The following is a 27,941-nucleotide window of genomic DNA, read 5'->3' on the forward strand; positions in this document are numbered from 1 at the left end:
TGGACCACCAGGGAATTCCCAACAGATTCTTTTTTTAATAAATAAATTTATTTATTTACTCATTTATTTTTGGCTGCGTTGGGTCTTCGTTGCTGCGCACGGGCTTTCTCTAGCTCCGGTGAGCGGGGGCTACTCTTTGTTGCGGTGCCTGGGCTCCTTCTCATTGCGGTGGCTTCTCATGTTGCCGAGCACCGGCTCTATGCGCGCAAGCGGGCTCAGTAGTTGCCGCTCACGGGCTCTAGAGTGGAGGCTCAGTAGATATGGCGCTTGGGCTTAGTTGCTCCGTGGTATGTGGGATCTTCCCGGACCAGGGCTTGAACCCGTGTCCCCTGCATTAGCAGGCGGATTCTTAACCTCTGTGCCACTAGGGAAGCCCTCCCAACAGATTCTTAATCTAGAATCCATAAAGGAATTTCAAGGGGTGTGTCAACCCCAAAACTTATATGCAAAATTTTACATGTGTGCACATTTTTTCTAAGGAGAGAATCTTAACTTTCATCGGAATCTTAAAGAAATTAATCACAAGAAAGTGCAGAATTACTTCTCTTCCAGCCCTCCTAGCTTTGAAATTCTGCAGTCCAATTATTTAGACAGCCTTCCTTTTAAAAACTTAGAGGCAGACAAATTATTTTATTTCTACCCTTCTCTTTCATATAAAGTATTGCTTCACTACATAACAACCTGTGCAAACTGCTGTAAAAAGTATGAGCCCTGGGAAAACAGATATGTAACACGACATAGATCAGGATCAAGAAAGCTTCTCAACCAGAAATAATTTAACCTAAATGCCCACCAGGAGGGGAACTTGTTAAATAAAACATGGCACATCCATTCAATAGTACATTATGCAGCTGTAAGAAGACATAAGGAACTTCCTTATGTACTGATACAGAAAGGTTTTTAAGATAAATTAAATGCTAAAAGCAGACTGTAGAATAATGTTTTCAGAATATTGCCATACATATACAAAGGGTGGGTGGGGGAGAATAGATGTGTGTGTTTAATTACTTACATATTTATTTGTTTGCATATCAAAAACTAACTCTGGAAGGATACACAAAAATACTAATACCATTGGCTGCCTATGAGGGAGGGAACTGTATGGCTGGGGCACAGGGATGGGAAGGAGACTTTTTAACTACTTCCCTTCTATATTTTTTGAATTTTTAATAATATGAATCTTTTATCAATTCAAAGTTAGAATCTTAAAATCTACCTTGCTTTTTAAAATTTTTTAGTAAAAATGTTTTTACAATGTTCATACTAAAAATGCATAAATAAGGACACAGCTTAATGAATTTTCAAAGTGAAAATACCTGTTTAAACAGTATCTTGAAAAAGAAACAGACCACTACCAGCACCCGCAAAAGTCTCCTGCCTCCCAAATTGGTGACCACTAGTCTGACTTCTAGAACCATATGCTCATTTTGCCTTTTTTCTAAATTCATGAAAATGGAATAATATACTATGTTCTCTTTTGTGTCCAGCTTCTTTAACTCATTATGTTTGTAAGATTCATCATGTTTTAGGTGAAACAGGAATTCTTTCCTTCTCATTGCCCTAGTAAGTCTATTATATGAATATGTTATAGTTTATTTATCCTTTTTACTGTAGGTGGAAATTAGAGTTGTTTCCGGTGTGGAGCCATTATGAATAGTATTGCTACCAATGTTTTTGCATGTATCTTTCAGTGAACATATGTATGTATTTCTGTTGGGGATATACCCAGAACTTGAACTACTGATTTACAGACAATGTAGAGTTTCATCTTTAATAAGTTCTCTGTTTTTCAAAGTGGTTTCTAATTTAGACTCCCACCAGCAGTACACGAACGTTCTAGTTGCTCTACATTCTTGCCAATACTTACAAAACTTAGTATAGTCAGGTTTTCTGGTTGGTTTCTTTTAGCCATTCTGGTTGGTATGAGGTGGTAATGCATTGAGACTTTAACTTGCATTTTCTTTAAGTTTACTGAACCTGAGCATGTTCCCATATGTCCACTGGCCATTTAGATATTCTCTTTTATAACCTGCCTATTCAAGTATTTTGCCCATTTTTTAGATTGGGTTGCCTTCCTTTCCCTTACTGATTTGCAGAGGTTCCTTCTATATTCTAGACATGATCCTTTGTTAAACGTACATGTTGCAAATATCTTCTTCCTCCCTGTGTCTTCCTTTTTCACTTTTTAATGGTGCATTTTGATGAGCAAAAATTCTTATCTTTAATGTAGTCCAATTTACTCATTTTTTTCTTTTATATTTATAGTGACTTTTGTGTCCTGTTTAAGAAATCTTTGCTTACCTTAAGATCATGAGGATATTCTTGTATGTTATCTTCTAAAGTTTGATTATTTTAATATTTACATTTAGATCTACAATCATTTTAAGTGCTTTTTGTGTACAGTGTGAAATATGAGTCAAGTCAGTTTTTTTCACATGACTATTCAATCCAATTGACCCAAGTACCCCAGCACCATTGCAATGCAGTGTCACTTATGTCATATAATAAATGTTCAGAGATACTTGGATCTGTTTCTATATTCTTTATCCTGCTCCATTGGGCTATTTGTCTATTCTTGAGCTAATACCACACTGTCCTAATTATTGGAGATTTAGAATAAATCTTGCTATTTGGTAGAAATTTTTTTTAAAGAAAAAAATGAGGTGGGGATCTATTTACATGTCTTAAGTCACCCCTATCTAACAGCCAACAGCCTAGTTACTGCCATAGCAGAGGTGTTCCTGGCAGAGCACCTAGAGTGGTTCTCTCACATCAATGCTCTCCAGGTCAGTCTAAGAGAGCAGGGGCCCAATCTGGGGAAACAGGGGGAGGACCAAGAAATGGTCCTTTCACAAGGCCGGTAAAACTGATACAAACCTGATCTCACAGGGATATTCTGAGAACTGAACAAAACACTGTATATAGTTAATTCAATCTGTGGCACATATTTAAACACTCAATAAACATTAACTTTTATTATTATTTTTTAATTTTCATATTCCTCACATCTAGCACAGGGCCCAGCAGAGAGACAACATGCAGTGGATCACTATTTTAGAATTTTAGAATAGGATGGCATTTAGAGATAACTTTTTCCCAGTTCTTCATCCTTGCAGGGGAAGAATATGAAGCCCAGAGAGATTAAATATGTCCCCCAGAGTCACACAGCCACACCGGACAGATCCTAGGAACTAACCCAGACCTCCTGACTCCCAATGCAGAAATTTTTTCACTGAACCCTCTGCATTATTAAAGTTCTTAACAGTGGTAGTCACCCCAGGGTCCTAGACTTTGCTATGAGTGAGAAGCCAGCTTCTATAACCAACCATCAAGGTGCAGGGGTTTGGGTCTCCTGCAGAGCCCACCATACCCGAGGCCAAATGCAGCGATCCAGACTTCTCATCATGACAGCACTGCAGTCAGAGCTGTGAAGAATGCTAAAGTCAGAATGCAAAGGGGAGTGGCTGAAATTTTCCAGCAGGGAAGGGAGGAGCTTCTTTGAAGCCTGCAGGAGGCTTTTCTTAACCAGGGAAAATGCCAGGGCTCTTCAAAAGTGTCGCCTTAGGAGAACAAAAAGAAGAAAGCTGATTCTAGTATCCCTCTTGGCATCTCGCTTGCTTTTCCATGTTGGCCTAGATCTGTCTAGACCAATCCACACCATCAGGAGTCCACTGTGATATTATATTTCAGTTCTGAGCCAGGGCACAGCATAGCTAGCAAGAGCTTGAGTGCATGAGATTTCAGACACCAGTTCCTATAATTTTACCTGCTCAGTCTTTCTCATCCCCTCCTTTTTATTCCTACTGCCTAAGTTTAGACCTTCATGACTGCCATGGGGAGCTACTAAAGATATCTGTGCAAGAGATGTACATGACTAGGGCTGTGTTTCGGGAAGGCCACCCTGACTGCCCATGAAGGAGAGCTAGGCAGGAAAGGAATGGAGGCTACGAGAAAGATGGCAGGGAAGATGGACTGCTGTCCACCATCAAACTTTGGTACTCCTGTGACTGACCTGGATTCACCGTGAGTTGGCCCAGGGCGGCCATCCTTGGATCCCCGTAGAAGTACAATATAATGCCCAAAATGGGCCATGGGATAAATCACTAAACCATTTTTGTACAGAAATATCCATATTACTCCTATTTTACAGACAGAAAACTGAGGTCCTCTGAAGGATGTTATTTGGCCAAGGCTACTGGGGAACTTCGCTGGCAAAGAACAGATAGAGAAAGGACTCAGATCAGAATCACAGACTGTTATAGCTGCAAGGTAACTTAGAGATAACTTAGTTTCTCCTTCCTTCCTCCCCTAATTTTATATAAGGGGGAAGTCGAGGTCCAGAAAGGTTAAAATAAAGGTTACAATAGTAAGGAAATGGAAAAGGCAACCACTTTGGGTCTAGCCATGGCTAGAAGCTGAGTCTGTGGCCCCAAACCCAGGCTCTCTCCTCTAGATTCTGCAAAAGTAATGATAGTAGCTGCCTATCACTATAGGTGGCATTCTCTAGGGTGGGAAAGTTGGGAAGAAATTGTATCATCTGAATCCTCAAATGAAAAGCTGACAGGCCTGCAGCATATACAGCTTCCAGAAATTCTGCTGATGGAAATTTTAAAAGCTACACCTGGGGACTTAAATGATTTGGTGATGGTACTCTGAACAGTCCATAATGAGCCGTAGGGTACACAGAAATCAAGTGGTTATGTTTATAACTCAGTGTAGCACACTCAAGAAATGTACACCAGACAGAAGGTCTGACCCTGACTGGGATGGCAGAGAGGCTCAGCCTGGTGCTGCATAAAGAGCCCTAGACTAAGATGGAAGCCAAAGAATATCTGGGGGACTTCCCTGGCAGTCCAGTGGTTAAGACTCCACGGTTCCACTGCAGGGAGCACGGGTTTGATCCCTGGTTGGGGAACTAAGATCCTGCATGCTGTACAGCATGGCTGAAAAAAAAAGAAAATCTGGGCTCAAGTACTGTCTTAGTCACTACATGACATTGAGTGACCTCTCTAGGTGTCAGTGTCTTCATCTGTAATACCTAAGGTTCTTGTGAAGCTCAAAATAGTGAATTTCTGTGAAATGGAAATAGTATGGACATTAGATTGATTCTGACCACTGTCAGTTCAAATAATGGCTCTGGAAATTACTAGCCACTTGGGAAAGTCATTTAATGAGTCTTAGATTCCTTAAACAGCGTCCTTAATAACCACAGCATATCTGAGGATTAAATAAAATATACCATTTATAATACTGTAAAATGAAATAATGCTTTTAAAGCCTGGCACACAGTGGTTACACGTCTGGTATATAGTAGTTGCTCAATAAGTGGTATCTTTAAAGAAAGACTGAGTAATGTACACAGATAGGACATTATTTTTACTACAAATTGGAGGTAAGCATGCTCCTAGTATCCTATTGGTGTGCTTTACAGAATGAGACATTTATTAAGCACCTGCTGTGTGCAAAGTGCTGATTCAACCACTCTAAAGAAAGAGTCCAAAGAAAGAGAAAACACAGTCTCAGTTCTAAAGAGGCTTATAGTTCAGAGAAAGAGAGAGAGAGAAGACACACATGAAAGAACCAGTCCTCTCAGGACTTCCCTGGTGGCACAGTGGTGAAGAATCCACCTGCCCATGCCGGGGACACGGGTTCGAGCCCTGGTCCGGGAAGATCCCACATACCGCGGAACAACTAAGCCTGTGCGCCACAACTACTGAGCCCACGCTCCACAACTACTGAAGACCGCCTGCCTAGAGCCTGTGCTCCGCAACAAGAGAAGCCACTGCAATGAGAAGCCCACGCACCACAACGAATAGTAGACCCCCCTCGCCACAACCAGAGAAAGCCCATGCACAGTAACAAAGACCCAATGCAGCCAAAAATAAATAAATTAATTAATTTTAAAAAAAAAGAAGAAAAAGAACCAATCCTCTCAATTTAATCGTAACAAGCAGCCCACCTCCCATGGCAAGTTCAACACAAGCTACCTTGCTGCACCATGTCAATTAAAACCCAAGAGCAATGACCTCAGGTGGTCACAGCTGAAAGTGCAATGAGCAGGTCAGTACTCCTAGGTTTTTTGCATGACATATAAGGGTATATAGTAGTTCCTCAATAAATGGCAACTTTAAAAAAAGTTAATCTAGACCTGTCTACTTCTCAAGTCTCATGTACCATCATCCTCTAGTGCCCACTTGAGATTCCAGGATTAACAAACTGCTAAAAGTTTCCCAACTGCATCTCCAGGATCAATGACTTTCCACCTTTGCCCAGAATGTTTCCCCTCCCTGCAAAGTCTGACTCTTCACCCAACATCCTCAATGTAACTCCTAGTAATTTTTTGTTGCTGTTGTTGTTGCTTTTTGCGGCACCCACGCGGCGTGCGGGATCTTAGTTCCCCGATCAGGGGTGGAACCCGTGCCCCCTGCAGTGGAAGCGCGGCGTCTTACCACTGGACCGCAAGGGAAGTCCCTCCTAGTCATTTTTTTTTTTTTGCGTACACGGGCCTCTCACTGCTGCGGCCTCTCCCGTTGCAGAGCACAGGCTCCGGACGCGCAGGTTCAGCGGCCACGGCTCACGGGCCCAGCCGCTCCGCGGCATGTGGGATCTTCCCGGACCGGGGCACGAACCCGCGTCCCCCGCATCGGCAGGCGGACCCCCAACCACTGCACCACCAGGGAAGCTCCCCTCCTAGTCATTTTTTAAGGCTCTGTTCATGCTCTTCCAGGAAGACTTCCTTCATTCCTCATGCTGAGTTAGGTACTACGCCTATGTGTTCCCATAGCAACCCCCTCCCCATTATACACCACTATCACTTATCACATGTATCCATTTATTCAACAAATATTTTCTGACCAATAGTGATAAGCCAGACCAGGGTTAGCAATGGGGATATGATAGTAAATAAGACAGCCATAGTCTCTGCTTGCTGAAACTTGCAATCTATTGGGAAAGGCATACAGAGAACGATTATAAGAAGATGCATGTTTTGAGGGAGGGAAATAGAGTGCTATGGGATTGTAAAAAAGAGGGACTAATGCCATCATCAGCATCATCATTATCACCACCAGTAACTACTTATGGGCTCCATGCTTCAGACATTGTGCTAAGTACTTAAAACTTTCTTTTTTAACTTACTTCTCACAAACCATTTAAATAACATGGTTATTTAAAGGCAAGAAAATTGTGGCTTGTAAAAGTTAAGTAACTTACCCAAGGACATACACTAGTAAGCATAAGAACTGAATCTTTAACTTGGGTCTGCCTAATTCTAAAACATTTCTCTTAATCTCCATCTTTCTCTTTAAGGAAGGTATGCAGAGCCTGTCAGTTTCCTCAATATCTATTCTCTCTTTTCTCTTTAATCACGGACCTGCTGAATTTTACCTGGGCACATGACCATTTATAATAAAAATTACATTTCCCAACCACTCTTGCAGCTGGGTATGGTTATGTGACCAAGTTCTGGCCAGTGGGATACAAGCTCACACATACTGCTTTCCCTTTCCCCTTCCTGCTGGTTGGAATGTGGACATGAAGGCTTAAGGGAGGCAGCCATCTCAGACTATGAGATAGAAGCTGTATGATAAGTGTTGCAAAACAAAAGGCGGGACTATCTACCTATACTTTATATGACAGAAAAATAAACTCTGTCTTGTTTAAGCCCCTTGACTGAGTGGATCTCCCTCTTGTGGCAGCCAAACCACTACCTCAATAAGAAAGTATTATGTCTCATTCATTTCTCTATTCCTAGAGCCCAGCAATATTAAATGTTGAGTTGAGCTGAATTAAATTCTGGTTCTAATTCTGTTATTTACTAGCCATATGGTCATAGAGAAATCACTTATGCTCCTCAGTTTCCTTTTCTGCCCAGTCTACCTCACAGGATAGTTGGTGAAGCAAAAAGCATGGTTTTCAAATCTGTTGGTTACAAAGGGCCTAAGAAAAAATCACGTTTCCCTTTGTGAAGCACATGAAATACTCATCAATGTGCTTTCACTGTATAAAACAAGAATGACTTAACTAGCAGAACATATGGTTAGATTATATAAATGGAGTTCTCTGCATTTCAAAAAATATGAAAACATATGAGTTTCTCTGTTAACATTTATTTTCATCAAGTAAAACTGATGGGAGAAAAACTTGTAATTTAGAAAGTTCTATCCATTAACTTAATTGTCTTTCTAAAATGTGGAAGATTGCCATTATTAAACCTGAGGAGAGGTTCCATTCTAGGATCACCAGTGTTCCAAGGGCCTATGGTTTGAGAGGCACTGAGATAATGGATGGAAAAACACTTTGAAAATGGAAAGAGATCATTACTTTTACTCATATCAAAAATGAATCTCTCTAAAACTCTGACACTGTTGTAATTTAGCAGAACAGGCAAGGCAGGATGAGAGCCCAGTGGGTTGGAGACCAGGGTGCTCTAATGGCACAGGCTAAAAGTCAGGTCTTCACAGGAATTGTTCTGTGCCTGGAAAAGCTCTGGGAAACCCTTTTATAGTTTTTACAGCCCCAGTGTTTCCAGCTACGCTAAGCAACTGCATACTCCTAGATGAGTGTCAGTTCACTTTACATACTCAGTGTAAGAACACAGGTAGCATTTAATAAATGTTTGTTGAGCTGAACTCTATAACACCTCCACTGACACTTTCAGGGAGAACTGCATCTTTAACTTTGCTCTCTTGATATTTAGTTCATTTCCCAAGCAAAGCACTTCCCACGTGTACCTTAGTTACATTTTTGAGCACTATCCTTCCCAGGCCACTTCATACTTTTTGTAGTTAAGAGACTGTGTCCCACTCACCACAGCGTCATCTGTGCAAAGCACAGTGCCTGGCACATAGCAAACACTCAATAACGGTTGTTCTTTTCAATGAGTTACAAGAGGCAGACTTGAGGGAAAACATGGATGCTAGTTTAAAACAACTCTCTGTAAGCCAGTCCTATAATCCATGTCTAGCCCTACAGTCACCAGGCCAGCAAAACCAATCTTTCTGTTTCCAGGAAGCTAGGACTATCACCACAAAGTGATTCTGATCTGCTGATTTTTCTGGGAATGATGTCACAGTCTCCTCACAGACTTGTGGCTGTTAGAGCTGATCAATCTATGAGTGCTACAACAAAATAAGTAGGTGTCAGAAATGACAAACACCTCCTCTATGTCAACAGTCAGAACAGCATGAAGTTTCCAAGAGAAAAGGTATCTTGACTCCTAGTTGCCCTTCTACAAAGAGGAAATAAACTGTCTGAGTTCAAAAACCTTACTCTCTTGCCCCAGAGCCTGAAAAATAGAACATATAACAGCTAAAACTGACAGCAATTTATGTTGTCTCCATTTCATCCTCCCACATCTTCCTCTTGGCAATGCTTTTATTCTTGGGCTGCTATTACCCTAAAATTGGAGGCTGAACAACAGCTGAGGGCAAGTAAGTAAGTGGTCTTGGGAGATATGACCTAGCACTATACAAATGTGAAGGACTATATTCTTTTTATTTTTATCAAATAAAAATCACTCCAAACAATCTGAAGCCTTTTAAATTTAACAGAATGATGCAGGGCCCTTGAAGGAATAATGAGATTACACACTGAGACACAGTGCTATGGCTGCAGATATGCTCTGAAGTGTGAGCCCCCACTGCCATGAGTCAAGGTGGGTCTTACATGATGAGAGAAGAAAAAGGAAGATATCATGTCTTAAAGAAGAAAGAGCATGTACAAAGAACAGAAGCATGAGACAGAATGGGTGTATGAGAAAATGTGCCTGAAGTATAGTGTGCAAAATGGGAAATCACTGAGAAGGAGATTGGGTCTGTGCTGAGAGACCCGAAATCCCACTGAGGATACAGAAAAAATGGTTTGCTATCATCCCCCATGCTGCCACCCAAGAGGAAGCTTTGTTTTCACCTCTCTTCTCACTAACTCCTCAGAGAAGCATCAATGACAAGGGCACAGGATGGAGGGATGGAAACCAACCTAGAGTTATAAACCAGGCCATGCAAGATAGAGATAAAACCAGTATTGACAAGGAAAGCTGAGGTGAGGTAGATGTGCCTTTTCCTTCCCAAGGTTCAGGAGTCATAAGGCTGAGTGTGGAACCTTTGGAAGGAGGAGTGAAGAGATTATACCAGCAGAAAAGGGACAAGGGTTGGCCACTTTGTGCATGAGAATTAACTCTTGTCTCAGGGATGTAGGGCTCAAGAGAGTAGAGGAGCTAGCCTGAGAGTCAGAGAAGAAAAAATGGGAAAATGGCTGTTTATTGTTTTTTCTAGGTTCTAAGTTCAGGGAAGAAAGGAAGCCAAAAGATGACTTCTAGCTTTTCCAGTCCAGTTCCCCAGGGGTGCAAAAGAGACAGGGACTTGGGACAGAGCCTCTGTAAGCTGGCGGATGAAAGTTTTCATTGTGCTGTTCCATGCGGAAAGTGAGGAGCCTCTAGCAGCTTCCATCACCATCCAGCCCTATAGTGCTAGCCACCCTGGAACAATGAATGACATCAGAGAAAAGCCTACAGCCCTAACAAAAGGGAGCATCACTCCCTTCAAGCAACCAAGGTCATCTGGAGGCAGCTGTTTGCAGAGAATGGGTTGTTTGCCAGCTCTGATTTACAAAACCTCGGGGCAGCTCCAATAACCACATTTAGGTTCAGCTCAGTCAATATTTATTGTCCTCTACTTGATGCCAGGCTTTGTGCTGGACACTAGGGATACAGAAAAAATATGAGACATGGCCTCTACCCTGAGTATGCTCATCATCTAGGAGGAGAAACAGTCATCAAAACAGGTGGTTAAAACAGAGCAGCAAGTCCTAGGATAGAGGAAGCACAAGGAACTCCAGCAGCTCATGGTAGGACAAGTAACCCAGTGCAGGGAATCAGAGGTTTCTCAGAAGGAGAGATTTGTTCTTCCCCTCCTCATCCTGCTTCCTCAATGGGATTTAGATGCTCAGAATGTATTGGCCAAGTGAAGAAGGAGAGCAGGTCTTCCAAGTAGACAGAAGAGCAGGTGAGAGGTCTCAAAACAGTATGATGGGGCTTCCCTGGTGGCGTAGTGGTTGGGAGTCCGCCTGCCGATGCAGGGGATCCAGGTTCGTGCCCCGGTCCGAGAAGATCCCACATGCCGCGGAGCGGCTGTGCCCGTGAGCCATGGCCGCTGAGCCTGCGCGTCCGGAGCCTGTGCTCCGCAACGGGAAGAGGCCACAGCAGTGAGAGGCCCACGTACTGCAAAAAAAAACACCCCAGTATGATGATTTGAGTATGGTATCCATGAGATGGGAGAGGAGGCTGGAGAGAAAGATGGGACAGATGGCATTAGACATGCCATTAAGCTTCCTTTTATAACAAGCCAAGGAGTGGGCCAGAGCATGGTATATACAGAAAATTATCTATGAGGGAGGATCCCAAGAAATTAAAAAAAACAAAAAACTCACACCCAAACAAAACTAATTTTATTTTCTGCTAATTTATGTGAGACTTTTAGAAGGGGGATATCGCAAAATAAAACAACTCCAAGAACTTACTCTGAGGTGTCACAACTCAGAAAGGGTGTAAATCACTCCTTCTTCTGAATTTTAAATAGCACTTTGTATCTTCCTTTCAGCACTTGTCACTTTCTGCTTGGGAGCATAATTATTTGTGTCTTATCTCTAGTGGTTTATCAGCTCCCTGTGAGCATGAACCAGGTCTTGTTCATTCATACTATAAAATTTTATTGCAACTCAGTCTGAATAGGCAAGGCACCCCCAACAGTACCTAGCACATAATAGATGTTTGAAAAATGTATCATAGCATTATGGAGTTACATGATATCAGAGCTGAAAGACTCTTGAAGATATTCTAATCCAGAGTTTCTCAAACTTTGTGAAGAGTCTGACAAGAGCTATGGACTCTCTTCCCAGAAAAAGTCACACATAGAAAACATTTTACATATAATTTCAGGACCTGCCATGCCCAAAGAGGTTAGGTTAACTTACCCCAAATCACGAAGCTAATAACTGGCAGAACCAAGCCTAGAACACAAGTTTCCTGGTTCCCAATTCAGTACTCTTCTCATCACAAAGGAACAATTTTAGTAGGGCTGTTTCCTGCTGGGAAGGTGCCTGATACAAGCCTCAGGTGTGGCAACATTCCTGTCATGAAATTCCTTGATATAAGGATGTTGCTCAGGAGAACGTGGCAAGTTTAGTGGCTTCTGAGGCCCAAATGCAGTGGTACTGGACTTCTGCCAAGGTGAGAGAGGCAATGGGAGATGTGCGGGGTTGCATGGGAGCATCGAACTAAGCCAAAGAACCAAAAGCGATGTTGAAATCTGCCCAAGTAGAACAGCAAAATCTTCCTAACTATACTGTTTTCAGGAAGTGATAGAATCGTGACTCAAAGCTAGACTGTCTGACTTTCAAGCCAGTTTTGTGTCCATCCCACTACAAAATCCTCTGCAAATGCACAAAAAATCCAACCACCACAGAAGCAATCCTTCAGCTGGAGCCAAAGAAATAGGCTAAATAATCTTACAATGCTTAGAAATAACTCCCAGTTATCTGTGATAATGGATTAAAGAAACACATACATATTTTAAATCTGTAAATACTGTAAAAATCAGCTATTTGGCTGAAAATGTGAATCCACCTCTATGTGCCACAAACCATTCATTCAACTGAACTGAACATATCATTTCCATTGTGAGGTCCCTATTGAACTAAGTACTAAGAAGATACTTTCTTTACGTGTCACAAATAATAAAACCAAAGAATTTGCTTTTCACTGTGATAACCTGGCCTAGGAACAAGATTAGGAACTGGGAAAAACATCTCCACTCTGGATCATATCCAAACTAATGAACTGGAGAGGACTGAGGGACAACCCTCTATCCTTTCTAGCTCCAGTATAATCCAACCTATGCACATCTGATCTTCAGGGTCTTTGTAAAAGCTGCACACTATCCTTTTCTAAAGGACCCCTGCCCCTCTTACCTCTTGTGCTTTAACTAGGTGCTTGTATCTTCCAATGCCATGCGTGGGCTGTGACCTGTAGTGCCGACTGATGCTCAGCAGAACGCCACCTAAAAGACAGAAAATAAGACAAACCTGTTTCAAAGCTCCTCCAGGGACAGATAGATCATACATGAGGAGACAAATTCTCCATCGTGAAATGGAATATTTGGGGATAGTGAGCCTCTTGCTGGTTTAAAGAACCAGAGCTATTTCTCGATCCTGAGCTGACACTCGGTTTACCCCATTTTTCTCTCCGTTTGGCCCCTGGACTATATCTAATCCCCACCACCCATCTTTCTTTGAGAAATTCTCTCCTGCTAGAGCCACTGCTGGTAGGGGGACAAAATGCATTCTCACAGGGCTCTCATTTTCTCCGTTCCTCAACAGGCAATAATCCTTTTGAAGTTTTCCAATGAAGATTGTTCAGAGAAAGAGACAGGTGGCAAATACAACCAGGAAAAAGGACAATCACAGATTTCCACAGTTTTTTAAACTATCTAATTTGTTTTATTTGTGTTGATATGTAACAATCTCCAACAGACTTTGTTAAGTGAATAACAATAAAAACTAAAAACCTAAGGTACAGAACAGTGTGTATGTAAAAAATAGGATCTGTATACACATATTCACTGTGGTAGACCCAGAGATATGCCACCCAGATTCCCTTCAAAGAAGGACTTGCTGATATATACATAGTCTCCTTTAATCCTCATTATTTTTATCTTCATTTACAAATAAAGAAGCTGCAGCTCAAAAAAATAGGAATTGGCCAAGGTCAACCAGCAAGTAAAAGGCAGAACTGCAATTTAAACCCAGGTCTATGTGACTGAACAGCCTGTTCTCAGATGTGTTATAACATCTGAATTTCTGGAATACAAAATCTAGCTAGGGACTTCCCTGGTGGTCCAGTGGTTAAGAAACCACCTTCCAATGCAGGGGATGTGGCTTTGATCCCTGGTTGGGGAACTAAGATCCCACGTGCCGCGGGGCAACTAAGCCCACGCGCCACAACTACTGAGCCCGTGCACTCTGAAGCCCATGAGCCACAACTAGGGAGCCTGCGTGCCGCAACTAGAGAGCCCACACACCACAACTAGAGAGAAGCCCACGCACCGCAACAAAAGATCTCACATGCCACAGCAAAGATCCCGCATGCCGCAACTAAGATCCGATGCAGCCAAATTAAAAAAAAAAAAATCTAGCTAGACTTGATCGTTTCCATATCTGATATCAGCTCCTTATCTGTACCCTTCACTGGAACCAGCCCTACACAGCTCTGTTATGTCTGTCTGTCTCTCTTGCTTGTTCCCTACCTTCTGGAAAAGTACTAGTCCTAGGTTCTGCTCCCTTCCCTCCCAGCTCCTGTGGTCCTGCATCTCCCCAGGGCCACCACTTTGTGGGGGGCTAAACACAAAATGGTGTGGAAAAGTCTAACGACATCAAGTGAAATGTTTCTTAAGCTTCTCTTTTCTAAAATGTGCTTCCAAGCAGGTCTGCTCTGTGCCAGGCCAATCAAGAATCGTGGCTTCAGAGACTTTCCCTATGTTTACAATCCACAGTATTTCATCAAGACAACCCTGGTATATCATGGATCCCTTCCATGATGTGTATTAGTCCGCATTTACTATTATATGCCAACAACTGAATAGATACTGGGACAGTTACAAAGATGACTAAAATATACTACTTTCCCTAGAGACACTCAATGTGTACTGGGGAAGGATGATGGGAAAGCAGATAATTACCTTATAGTGTACAAAATACTTTAATGGAGATGAGAGCAAGGAACTTAGAGGAAAGAACCACTAACTCCACCTTAGGGGTGAGCGGGGCGAAGTGGAAGATGGTACAGAGGAATAGGTTCATGGAGGTAACAGCTGAATTCTTTTTTTTTTTTTAAGTCAGTTTTCTCATCTTTATTATTTATTTGGCTGCATCAGGTCTTAGTTGCGACACGCAGGATTTTCGCCGCAGCACGCGGGATCTTTCGTTGCAGCGCATGGGCTTCTCTCTAGTTGTGGCGCACAGGCTTAGTTGCCCCGAGGCATGTGGGATCTTAGTTCCCTGACCAGAGATCGAACCCGCGTCCCCTGCATTGGAAGGCGGATTCTTAACCACTGGACCACCAGGGAAGTCCCAACAGCTGCATTCTTGAAAGAGGAGTAAGAGTTTAACACGCATGGAAGAAGGAGGTATTTTTGGCAGAGGCTTCCAAAGAGCACTGAACATAACTGAGGTATCTTCTTGGCCACAGTCCCAGCTGACTCTTTGAGGCTTTAGGTTCCAGACTCTGCAACCTGGGGCCCCGCCCAAACAGCTGATATCCAAATCCCCTTGATTGGGTACACAACCATCCTCAGATCAGAGCCTTGAAAATTAATCCATCCCAAAAGATTTTATTATGACTTTAAAACATGACCTCCTAAAAAGCACTGAACTCTCCAAAGCATGTTTACTCATTCAACAAATATTTATTACTACCCACTGGGGTAGCCAGAAACAATTATACCCTCACAACCATGTGAATGGCACACACTAGAGTTGTGCAATGTACAAACAACCCAATATCCATGGCAGGCCCGGGTTGGTACCAACCACTGCCCTAGATGCTGGAGCTGTAACAATGGGCAAAGACAAAGTCCCTGCAAGACAGAATCTATGATCTAGTGGCGAGACAGTAATATCAATGCAGGTGATAAGGGCTACCTACAATAAGGGCTATATACATGAGAGAGGCACTAAGGCTGGACTTGTGGTGTCAGGAAAGGATTCTTAGAGCAGGTGGCTTTTAAGTAAAACCTGACAGATGACTAGGAGTTAGAGAGAACACAGTATGGGGAGGGGAAGACTCAGAGAGAATTTCAAGGCAGAGTATAAGCAGCAGGGTGGCAAGAGATGAGTTTACAGAAACAGGCAAAAAATTTAGGAAGGGCTTAATTATTCAGTACTTATGATGTGCCAGACACTGTGCAATGAGGTGAAGATATAACAGGGGACAAGGCCAACAAAACTCAGCTTATGGAGCTTATAGTCTAGTAGGAGGAGGGAATCATTAATGGAGGAGGGAATAGTCACAAAATAAATATGAGGGCTTCCCTGGTGGCGCAGTGGTTGAGAGTCCGCCTGCCGATGCAGGGGACACGGGTTCGTGCCCCGGTCCAGGAAGATCCCACATGCCGCAGAGCGGCTAGGCCCGTGAGCCATGGCCGCTAAGCCTGCGCGTCCGGAGCCTCTGCTCCACAACGGGAGAGGCCACAACAGTGAGAGGCCTGTGTACCGCAAAAAAAAAAAATAATAATAAATAAATAAATAAATAAATATGAAATTACAAATTGTGATGAATGATAAAAAGCGCTATGGCAATACAATCAGTGGATCTATTTTAGATTGGAATATCAGGAAAGGCCTCTAAAAAAAAATGACATGTGAACTGAAACCAGATTTCAGAGGAAAATAGTAATAGTGGTTATCCCAGGGAGAAGTGGCTAGATGGCAGGGGAGAGAGACCTACTGTTGACTTTATACTCATGTATCTTTTAAAACTTGTTCCATGTACATGCATTATCTACTCAAATAAATAAATTAAATAAATTGAGACCTGAAAGGCAGATAGGAGTTTATTAGGTAAAAAGATAGAGAATGAATATTCCAGGCAGAGGGAATAGCGTGTGCAAGGGCCCCAGAGGGGGACGCAGATTGGCACATTCAAGGGACAAAAAGACTGTCCATGTGGCTGAAGCAAAGTGAGAGGGGCTGAGTGCACCAGAGATTAGGGCAGTGGATTGGAACCCACCACTCTGAGCCATGTTAAGGGTTTGGATTTCATGCTGAACAGCGGAGAAATTATATGTCTAATGTGTTTCTAAAAGATCACTTTGGTTGTTGTGGGTGGAAGGTGGTTGGAGGGGGAGTGTGGATGGAAGTTCAAGCAAAGATTCAAGTAGTATCCTTGGCTGAGTTGTTGTTGTTAGTCTTCCTGTATCCACACCCGCCCCCTCTATTCCATCCTTTAAAGCTGACAAATTAATCCTTCTAAAACACAAACCTAATCATGTTATTCTCTTTCATTAATTCAACAATTTATTCACTGCACACACACAATTTTTAAAAAGGACTTACTCTGTGCCAGGCACTGTATCAGGCACTACAGTAACACCAATAAATGAGACAAGGAAGGTCCTTGCTATATTTCAAAATGTTTGATGATTTTCCACTGCCTGAAGTTCATACTCCTTAGGCAAGCATTTAAGAGTCTCAATTTTATAATCTAGTTCCAACCACTTCACGTCCTCACCCTCCATCCTCCAGGCTTTTAAAACCTTGCTTCTCAGCCACAGAGCTACACTTGCCATTCTGTATAAACCATGCAGTTCTCATGCCTCTGTGTGGTGCTGGGCTGTCCCCCATGCTGGGACTGCACCTCTCTGACTGGTGATATCCTTCACAGCCTCCATGGCCAGCTTAAATGTCGTCTCTGTGCTGCCCTAAACATACAAACATCATCAAGAGTTTACAGTTGCAGCTCTCCCATGCCACCATTATATAGTAAAATATTTTGTGCAAATTAAAAAACAACAACAACCCAGGCACTCGTCACCATCTTTAAGTACACAGAAATTCAATCACCCACCAGTGGTTTCAAGTAGCAGAACCAAAAGTGATCTTTGAGATGATGACACATCTTAGGTGAAAATGCCACAAATGCTTGCCTCAGCCTCTAATCTACTGGAATTCCTTGACAAGGAGGCATTTTCAAATTTAGTTTGGGGCAATTTCTATAATTAGAGCAGTTGGTTAATTAAGAAGCTGGTTCAAACTACTGTTAAATTAACCCGTTTTGAAAGGTTTTTGGTCAAATTACCAGTGGTTAAACTGCTTAATTAGTTGTTTTAATTATAAAATTTACAAGTTTGAAAGCCTCTGATTTCCATTAAGTTCAACTGAATTTTTTCCCCTGCTTGTGTCATTAAGCTGGTTTCCTGCTGTCATATTAACATTGCAGCCTCCTGAGAGAAAAGGCAACTCTTTTCGTTGAAGAAGATACAAAACCCCATGATTTCAAAAGGAGGCTTTGAAAATCTTTCAGTTAGTACAATTATAGAATGTAATCATGTATTGACTTCTCCCACAACACATCCCTTCCCTTTATATATGCCAGAGCCAATTGTCCTTCAATGTCCTTGTTTACTAAACTGGGAACTAAACCCATCAATCCAGGATGGGGATAAACAACTTCATTTTAATTATTTCTCCTTCAAAATTAGAACAAGCATTTTGGCAGGGCTATGCAGGAGGGAAAGAGGAAAAAGCTGGGGTAACCCCAGCCAAGAGTCTAATTACAGGATATTTTCTCCAACCAATACACATCCCTGAAGGGCAGATACACCCCAGCACGTGGCAAATGGTATGTGCTCAGTAAGTGTTGGGGTGTTTTTGTTTGCTTGTTTTGTTTTGAAATTCTAGAGATATTTTACCAAGACAATCTGCAATGATTTGGCTCTGGCAGCTACCCACTTTTTTCAAAATCTCTTTTCAAACTTTTTTCAGTTTAGAATTTCTAATTACATTGAACTATTTGGACTTGAATGTACCATGTTTTTTTTTTAATAAATTTATTTATTTTTGGCTGTGTTGGGTTTGCGTTGCTGTGTGTGGGCTTTCTCTAGTTGCGGCGAGCAGGGGCTACTCTTCGTTTTGTGATGCGCAGGCTTCATTGCGGTGGCTTCTCTTGTTGCGGAGCATGAGCTCTAGGCACGCGGGCTTCAACAGTTGTAGCATGCAGGCTCAGTAGTTGTGGCTCGCGGGCTCTAGAGCGCAGGCTCAGTAGTTGTGGCGCACGGGCGTAAGTGCTCTGCGGCATGTGGGATCTTCCCAGACCAGGGCTCGAACCGCGTCACCTGCATTGGCAGGCGGATTCTTACCACTGAGCCACCAGGGAAGTCCCGAATGTACCATGTTTTGATGACTCCACCTTTTTGCTCATGCTATAATAAGAAGAGTCTGAGTTCCCTTCATTTAACCTCTTTAGACCTCTTTATATATTTACTTCTACCTCTCCATGTACGTTTAAATCAGTAAGAAAAAGATGGTTACTACAATGAGGTCCATCCCTTAGAGAGAGCAGCTGGGATGGTACCCAGGGCCCACAGAGAGTATGATGTGTAAAGGTAGGAACAGGACACTGCTTCCTATTCTTCTTTTCCGAACACCATTATAATTCAATTTTGAAATTTCTAACTTTAAAGAAATCTCAAAGACACATGAAAAATGCCAACAAAGCTGTGTCCTTTCAAAGAGAATTACTTTGGCATGCTGATATTGGTGAGTTACCCTGGGCCTTGGAGCCTTCTAGGCACTGAGATTCCACAATTGAAATGGGCAAAGGAAAGGATAAATGGCCAGTAAATGTATGAAAATATGTTCAACCAACTAGTAATCAAAGACATGCAAATTACAAATACAAGGGATGGCATTTTTTAACTTATTAATATTAACAAATATTAAAAAAATAACAATGTTGATGAGTGTATAAAAAGGGATTCTTAAATACCAAAAAAACTATAAAATGGTACAATCTTTCCAAACAGCAATTTGGCAATACACATCAATAGCTTTAAAAATGTGCATTTTGGGACTTCCCTGGTGGCACAGTGGTTAAGAATCCGCCTGCCAATGCAGGGGACATGGGCTCGATCCCTGGTCCGGGAAGATCCCACATGCTGTGGAGCAACTAAGCCTGCACGCTGCAACTACTGAGCCCACATGCCACAACTACTGAGCCTGTGTGCTGCAACTACTGAAGCTTGCATACCTAGAGCCCGTGCTCGGCAACAAGAGAAGCCACCACAATCAGAAGCTCACGCACCGCAACAAAGAGTAGCCCCCGCTCGCAACAACTAGAGAAAGCCTACGTGCAGCAACAAAGACCCAGTGCAGCCAAAAAAAAAATTAAAATGTGCATTTCCTTTGACCCAACAATTAGACTTTGAGAAATATATCCTATGTAAATAATCATAGAAGGGCAGAAATACTAATGTACAAGGATGTTTATCGTAGTGTTGTTTACATTGCAAGATTTTGGAGACAACTTAAATTTCTCCAAATAGGAAGCTGTTTGAGTAAATTGTTACTGTCCCTACCTCTCTTTTCAAAAGGATCTTTTATTCAATTGGACTTTTTTCAACAGCATTTAACATGCCCCATTTAATCCAGTTTCAAAAGCAAAATAAAACAAAAACTACCTCAGAATCAGATACTAAAATATACCTCAAAACTACAGTAACCAGTAGTATTAAAACAGCTTGGTACTGGTATCAAATATACAGACAGATCTATAAAACAATACTAAATTACAATACAGTAGTTCTAGATCCATATGGAAACTTAGTATATGATAAGGTGACATTCTCAAATCTATGGGGAAAAGATGGATGTTTCAATAAATGTTAAAACAACTGGCTATGGGAGTTCCCTGGTGGTGCAGTGGTTAAGAATCCGCCTGCTAATCCAGGGGACATGGGTTCGAGCCCTGGTTGGGGAAGATCCCACATGCCGCAGAGCGACTAAGCCCGTGCGCCACAACTACTGAACCTGCGCTCTACAGCTCGCAAGCCACAACTACTGAGCCCACATGCCACAACTACTGAAGCCCGCGTGCCTAGTGCCCGTGCTCTGCAACAAAGAGAAGCCACGGCAATGAGAAGCCCACGCACCGCAACGAAGAGTAGCCCCCGCATGCCTCAACTAGAGAAAGCCCACGCACAGCAACAAAGACCCAACGCAGCCAAAAATAAATTAATTAATTAATTAAATTTTTAAAAAGAACTTTCATTAAAAAAAGGAACTATATAAAAAGTTCTTACAAATCAAAAATGAAAAAGCAAACAATTCAAAAGAAAAATGGGCAAAAAATATGTGCAGGCAGTTCACAAGAAATACAAATGGCCAAAAAAATATGAAAAGATGACAAACTTTCTCAAGAAATGCAAATTAAAATGAGACATAATTTTCACCAGCAAAAAAGTAAGATGTTTTGTAAAACCCAGTTTGGGCCAGAAAATAGAAATGTAAATTAATACAACTTCTCTGAAGGGCAATCTGACAATACTTAACAAAATTTTCAACTGACAACCCATTGACTCAGCAATTTCAATTCCAGGAATTTAACTTACAAATGTACGGAACAAGTTTATAAAGATGTATAGAAACAGTTGTTGCAGCATTTTTTGAAATAACAAAAACTAAAAACAAGCTAAATGTCCAGCATTATAACATATATGTTAATATACGCATAAAACTTTCCTGAAAAATATACAAGAAACTGCTATCGATGCATACCACTGAGGAGTGAGACTAGGTGGGTAATAGAAAAAAATTCAATCTTTCATCATACATCCTTTTGTCAATTTATATTTATTTTTACCATTTGCATGCTTTTATAATTTTTAACAGTTGATAATTTTAATATATTTTTAAAACCTTCCTCGGAATACATACCAGTTCAAAATGAACTTTTTCTCTGGTTATGGGATAAGGGATGATACCAAGAGTAGGGAATAAATGGGTCTTGAACATAATCCTTATTTTTAATATACAAGAAAAAAAATGAAAGTCTAACAAAATGTTAATAATTGCCAAATCTGGATTTATTTGACATATCACCCTTTTCACTTTTTTATAACTTTTTATATCTTTCAAAATTAAAAGTATAATTAAGAGAAAAATAACCATCAAAAAAGTTTTTCCTTAATCCCACATCCCTCTCCAGCTTCTGCCAATTCTCTCTCCTCCCATTCAAAGACAAACTTCTTAAACGTACTGTCTGTAATAGCTTTCTCTAACTCCTGAACTCCCATTCACCTGTCAATGCAGTTGATTTCCACAACAGACCTCACCACACCTACACAGATACTACTCTCCCTAAGGTCACCTCTATGCTGTCGAAACCAAGGAACATCGTTAGTTCATGTCTTTTGCGATCCCCTCGCAGCAGCACACAGCTGAAACTGTAACGTGATTAACCACTCTTTCCTTCCTGAAACACTCTCCTTTTGGCTGCCATGAAACGATACTAACCTGGTCTTCTCCTACCACGTTGGCCTCCCTTTTCAAGCTCATTAGCCATATCTTGCACCCTCTACTCAATTTTTTAATGTTGGAGTTCCTCAGGGCCTGATCCTTGGGCCTCTTCTCTACTTATTCTCCTCAGGTAGTCTCATTCATTCCCAAGACTTCAATTAAAATCAACAATATGATGACTTCCAAATTCACATTTTCATCCCAGACCTACATTTTGAGCTCAAGATCGGTGTCTCCAATGGACTACTTAGTATATCTTCCTCACAAGCACTCCAACTCAACATGTTCAAAACCAGACTCAGATTCTTACCCTAAAAGTTGTTCCATTTAAGGCAGTATATTCAAAATAATTATGTAGATATTTATTTATTTATTATAGTAGAAACATGTTCACCATAGGTTAAGTAGAAAAAAAAGATTATGAAGCATTATATATAATTTGTTCCCATTACTGCAAGACAAAAAAATACACACACACACACACGCACACACACACACAGAAAGAGAGAAAGAAATGCCTAGAAAAAGACCTGGTAGGATATACTCCAGAATGTTAAGCAATAATCTCTGGATGGTAGGATTACAAGTGATTTTTATTTTCTTCAGCTTCTTCGTGTGTGTATTGTGTGTGTGTGTGTGTGTTTATTTTCCATATTCTCTAAAATGGCTGCTTTTCACTTTTATGATCAGATTTTCTTAGGTTTTTTTTCTCTCCTGATAGGATGCAATATGAAGTTCAGAGCATCAGTTATTAAGTTTTCTTGCTAAAACTGTGTAACTTGAATCTAGAAAAGCTTTTAGATGTAACTTCTAGTTTGTAGGAAAGGAACAGAAGAACATATTATAAAATACCGCACAGAAATAATCAAATTAAAAAGGGAGGAAATTTTATAAGTCAAATGGTCTAGCCTAATCAAAAAGCAACTGTTGTAGAAATAAAATAGTGAAAGATCTGTTCTGCATTAAAGGTGACATCATAGCAAAATGCAAAGCATGGACCATGATTGGCTCTTGGTTATAAACAACCCCATAAAAGACTTTTGGGGGACAACTGGGGAAATGGATAGAGTATTAGATGACATTGGGGCATTATTATTAATTTTCTTCAGGGAGATAATGCTATTGTGGTTCTTTAATAGAATGTAGAGAATATCCTTGTTTCTAGAAATGCATGCTTAAGTATTCAGGGGTGAAGTATCATAACATCTGATCAAGAAAGCTAACGTGGGGGCTTCCCTGGTGGTACAGTGGTTGGGAGTCCGCCTGCCGATGCAGGGGACGCGGGTTCGTGCCCCGGTACGGGAGGATCCCACATGCCGCGGAGCGGTTGGGCCCGTAAGCCATGGCCGCTGAGCCTGTGCGTCCGGAGCCTGTGCTCCGCAACGGGAGAGGCCACGACAGCGAGAAGCCCGCGTACCGCAAAAAAAAAAAAAAAAAAAGAAAGAAAGCTAACGTGGGTGCGTGCGCCCTCGGGCCACTGCGCCCGGGCCCTAACTCGCTCCCCGTCCTCCCTGCTCCCCAGGCCAGTCGGCCGCAGCCATGGCGCCCAGCCGTAATGATATGATCCTGAAGCCCCACTTCCACAAGAACTGGCAGCGGCGCGTGGCCACGTGGTTCAACCAGCCGGCGCACAAGATCCGCAGGAAGACCTCAGCCCCCAAGAAAGGAGACAGCTCTGCTGCAAAGCTCAAATTGGCCACCCAGCTGACCGGACCAGTCATGCCCATACGGAACATCTACAAGAAGGAGAAGGCCAGAGTTATCACAGAGGAGGAGAAGAACTTCAAGGCCTTCGCCAGTCTCTGCATGGCCCGCACCAATGCCCGGCACTTTGGCATCTGGGCAAAAAGGGCCAAGGAAGCTGCAGAACAGGATGTTGAAAAGAAAAAATAAAGTGCTGTTGGCAACTTGTTATTAAAAAATAATAATAATAATAAAGCTAACATGACAAAATGTTTACAACAGTTGAATCTAAGTAATGGGTACAGAAGTGTTCATTATATTATTCTTTTGAAAAAATTATTTCTTATAAAACTGTAAGGTTCCAAATGGCAAGGATTATATCATCTTAATTTTGTACCCCCAGCACCTAAAACACAGCCTGGTCCTATAAATGTTTGTTGAACAAATAAATAAAAAGAAGCACATATTTTGAGAAGCTGGGCTTTAGGCCTGGTAGAAGTGGTGATTCTCTACACATTGCCACCATCTTCTGAAATAATTAATGGATGTAAAACTTCTTATGCACTGCATGGCACATACTAGGCACTCAGTAAATGTTAGTTCCCTTCCTTGCTCCCATTCCTTTACTTCTGATACTTTTTTTTTTTTTTTTTTTTTTTTTGGCCACACCACGCGGCTTGCAGGATCTTAGTTCCCTGACCAGGGATCAAACCCGTGCCCCCTACAGTGCAAGTGCGGAGTCCTAACCACTGGACCACCAGGGAATTCCCTGTTTCTGATACTCTTCAGTCAAAAAACAGATGTCATTACTATCCAATGGCTGCTTTGAAATGTGTCACATAATAGACAAAGCAAAATTGGCATATAATAGGGTTGAAACAGATTGAAATTCATTGAGTTGACCAGATTGAATGAACATTCATTTTGGATAAAATACTGGAAGAAAAGCCTTAGCCTGGTAGATAATGGACATGAAAGACAGGTCTGAAATAGTAGCAATAATAATAATAACTTTTTTTTTTAATATTTATTTGGCTGTGTTGGGTCTTAGTTGTGGCATGTGGGATCACTTTTTAGTTGTGGCATGTGGGATCTAGTTCCCTGACCAGGGATCGAACGTGGGCCCGCTGCATTGGTAGTGTGGAGTCTTAGCCGCTGGACCATCAGGGAAGTCCCAATACTAACTTTTTTTGAGCACTTTATATGTTTTATCTCACTGAATCTTCAAATAATTCACTGTAGTTTGTACTATAATTCTCATTTTTTAAAGTGAGGAAACCAAGCTATGGAGAGGTACTTAAAAGTCACAGAATAGTATGTGGTAGAGTTGGAATCCAAACTTACTACAGAACTCTTGCTCTTAAACCACTACTTTATGTTCTTGCCCTTTGTCCTGTTCCACGTGAGGGGTAGGATTTGGTCCCAGGCACTCTTCTCAAAGATATGTTAGGCATCTTTTTAGACAAAATTATTAGAGTGTTAGAGGGTCACTTAAAGCAGGAAGGCTACATCAGGAAATAACTGTTTACCTGCAGAACAGATGGGATTCTCTCCTGAGGTTCTGAACCTAAAAAGAGGAAGAAAGTATGTTGAATACAATTAGATACCCACATCTATTTGCAAAGCTACCAAAACTTGTATGCTCCTCATTAAGGATATATCAATGCTACATATTTCCTTATTTCCTCTTTCTCTTCTTTCCATAAACATTATTAAGTACTTACTATGGGTCAATCTGTTAGGTCCTGAGGATGCAAAAGTAAGTAAAATGTCTCTATCTATGGTCTAGTTGGGAGAGAGATATGTAAACAGATGCGAGCCACAATACAGTGCTGATCCAGAACAAAATCATGTACAAGATTTGGTGGAATACAAAGGAAAGCATGCTCATGAGGGGTGAAACTATTTGAAATGAGGTTTTAAAAATTAAGAACTATTCTCGATTATTGAGCCCCACAGGAAAAGCATTCTAGGCAGAGGTATGAAAGTAGTATATCTGGGGAACAGCAAGCAGGTGGATGTGAGTGGCACTTAAGCAGCAAGGAAGGGGGCAGGGTAAAAGAGGTAATCAGGGGTCAGGTTATGAAAACCTCAAACACTGTGCTAAGGAGTTTTGTCTGTACTTTGTGTGGGCAGTGGGAAGCTCCTGGCAGTTTAATCACAAAAGTGATTTGATCAAGTTTAAGTTTTAGAAAGTTAACCCTGGCAATAGGTGAGCAAAGAATAGGAAGACATGAAACTGAGGGAAGAGGACCAGTGAAGTCGTTCTTGCAATAGCCTTGCATTATTCGAACATATTTCAAAAGCAAGGCTGACAGGATTTATTTAAGAATTAGATGTAGAGTGAGAGAAACAACAGTGTCAAGGATGATTCCAAGGATTTTGTCCTGAGCAACTAGATGAATGGAGTTGTCATTTACTGAGAATGGGGAAGGAGTAAGTTTGCAGGGGAGTTAACGCTTGAGATGCTTAGTAAACATGTAAGTGGAGATGATGAAAGAAGAATGCTGTGTGAACCACCTAGTGGAATGCAAATATTAACTATATTTTTACTGTTATTAATATCCTTACCTCAAGAGGGAAAAGGCTTGCTTAAAAATGGTGTCATTCCTCAGACACAGCGCCTACAGCAAAATAGCCATGTTAGAACAATTGTAAGCATTCACAGATCTCCAAGTACCTCTTCACAAAGAGGCTAGAAACCCACAGTACACAAAACAAAATGGAACCAAAGTCTCTTGTCTAGCAAAGAAACTGCCCTACAGTTAATACCAAACGTGCAGGCAAACCAAGGCCATCTTCTTTCCTATTCTACCCACTAGAGAAAATGCTCGAAAAACAGAAGCCCAACCCCCCCATACTACTTGGATTGCTTTTTTTTCCACCCTATTTCCCCTTTCTAATTTGATTTATATTTTCTTTTTTTTAATACTTATTTATTTATTTTCTTGGCTGCGTCAAGTCTTAGTTACAGCATGTGGGATCTTTCGTTGCAGCATGCGGACTTCTCTCTAGTTGTGGCATGCAGGTTTTCTCTCTCTAGTTGTGGCACACAGGCTCCAGGGTGCATGGGCTCTGTAGTTTGTGGCACATGAGCTCAGTAGTTGTGGCGCATGGGCTTAGTTGCCCCACAGCACGTGGGATCTTAGTTCCCCGATAAGGGATCGAACCTGCGTCCCCTACATTGGAAGGTGGATTCTTTACCACTGGACGACAGGGAAGTCCCTAATTTATATTTTCTAATATCAGTCAACAACTATTATGTATGTGTCAAGCACAGTCGCCATGCAAGGGACTTTCTGAACTCTTCCCTAATTCTCAAAACACTGCAAGGCAATTTTACAGGTGAGGCAACTGAGGCCCATAGAATTTATATTCCAAGAAATTATAGCTAATAAGTGGCTAAGAGGACTGTTTTACTCCAAAGACTATGCCTCTATTACACCACACTCTCTTAGTAATAATAATGATAATAATAATATAGCAACATGAACAAAACAATAATAATGAGAGAAGGCAGTTGCAGTGGCAGCTTCCCCCACTGTTCACAATCTTACCCCCAACAACCCAGTTATTTTAATCTCACTCTGCCCTGCTGGCACCCACGCAAAAGGTCACTGCTATAGGTTTACTAAGAGAGTGCTTAACATAGAGGAGTTCTTTTTATAAAGTAACTAGATAATAAATAATAAATGCCCTTAAGGTTCCATAACACAAAGAGAAAATCCTGTCCACTATGAGGAACAATTTCAGTTCCTTCAACATTTATGTCTTAAAAGCCTATTATGTGTAAAAGCCTTCAGAAACAAAGGAAAGTCTGAAAAACTGTCATAGACAAGAGGAGCCTAAGCAGACATGATGACTAAATGTAATATAATATACTGGATGGGATCCTACCTAGACCAGAAAAAGGACACTGGATTTTAAAAAATGAAAGAAATATGAATAAAGTATGGACTTAATAATAATATGTCAATATCAGTTCATTAATTATGAAAAATGTACCATACTAATGTAAGATAATAACAGGGAAAACTGGATATGAAGTATATGGGAATTCTTTGTACTATCTTTGCAACTTTTCTGTAATTCTAAAACTGTTCTAAATTTTATTTTTTTAAAGCCTATTATGGGGACTTCCCTAGTGGTCCAGTGGGTAGGACTCTGCACTCCCAGTGCAAGGGGCCTGGGTT

At 41.4% G+C, this 27,941-nt stretch overlaps 2 protein-coding genes across 3 annotated transcripts in view; one reads left to right on the forward strand and one right to left on the reverse strand.

The window, feature by feature from the left end:
* The window catches only part of MRPL48 (mitochondrial ribosomal protein L48), a 50,067-nt gene that overhangs the window by 13,552 nt on the left and 8,574 nt on the right, over window positions 1–27,941 (reverse strand). The window contains exons 2-4 of one of the 2 annotated variants that reach the window (XM_082660226.1): window positions 26,320–26,372; window positions 25,278–25,315; window positions 12,967–13,055 (exon numbers count right to left, since the gene is read on the reverse strand). In XM_082660226.1, the coding sequence (XP_082516352.1) occupies window positions 12,967–13,055; window positions 25,278–25,315; window positions 26,320–26,372 (180 nt within the window). The remainder of the gene's footprint in view (window positions 1–12,966; window positions 13,056–25,277; window positions 25,316–26,319; window positions 26,373–27,941) is intronic. The other variant, XM_082660227.1, reaches the window with a different exon arrangement.
* On the forward strand, window positions 23,484–23,959 carry LOC309826234 (large ribosomal subunit protein eL13-like). The gene has a single exon (XM_082660228.1). The coding sequence runs from the start codon at window positions 23,605–23,607 to the stop codon at window positions 23,956–23,958; it is 354 nt and encodes a 117-aa protein (XP_082516354.1). The 5' UTR covers window positions 23,484–23,604; the 3' UTR covers window position 23,959.

This window comes from Grampus griseus (genome assembly GCF_964374135.1).
Source record: "Grampus griseus genome assembly, chromosome: 8".
Classification (NCBI taxonomy): domain Eukaryota; kingdom Metazoa; phylum Chordata; class Mammalia; order Artiodactyla; family Delphinidae; genus Grampus; species Grampus griseus.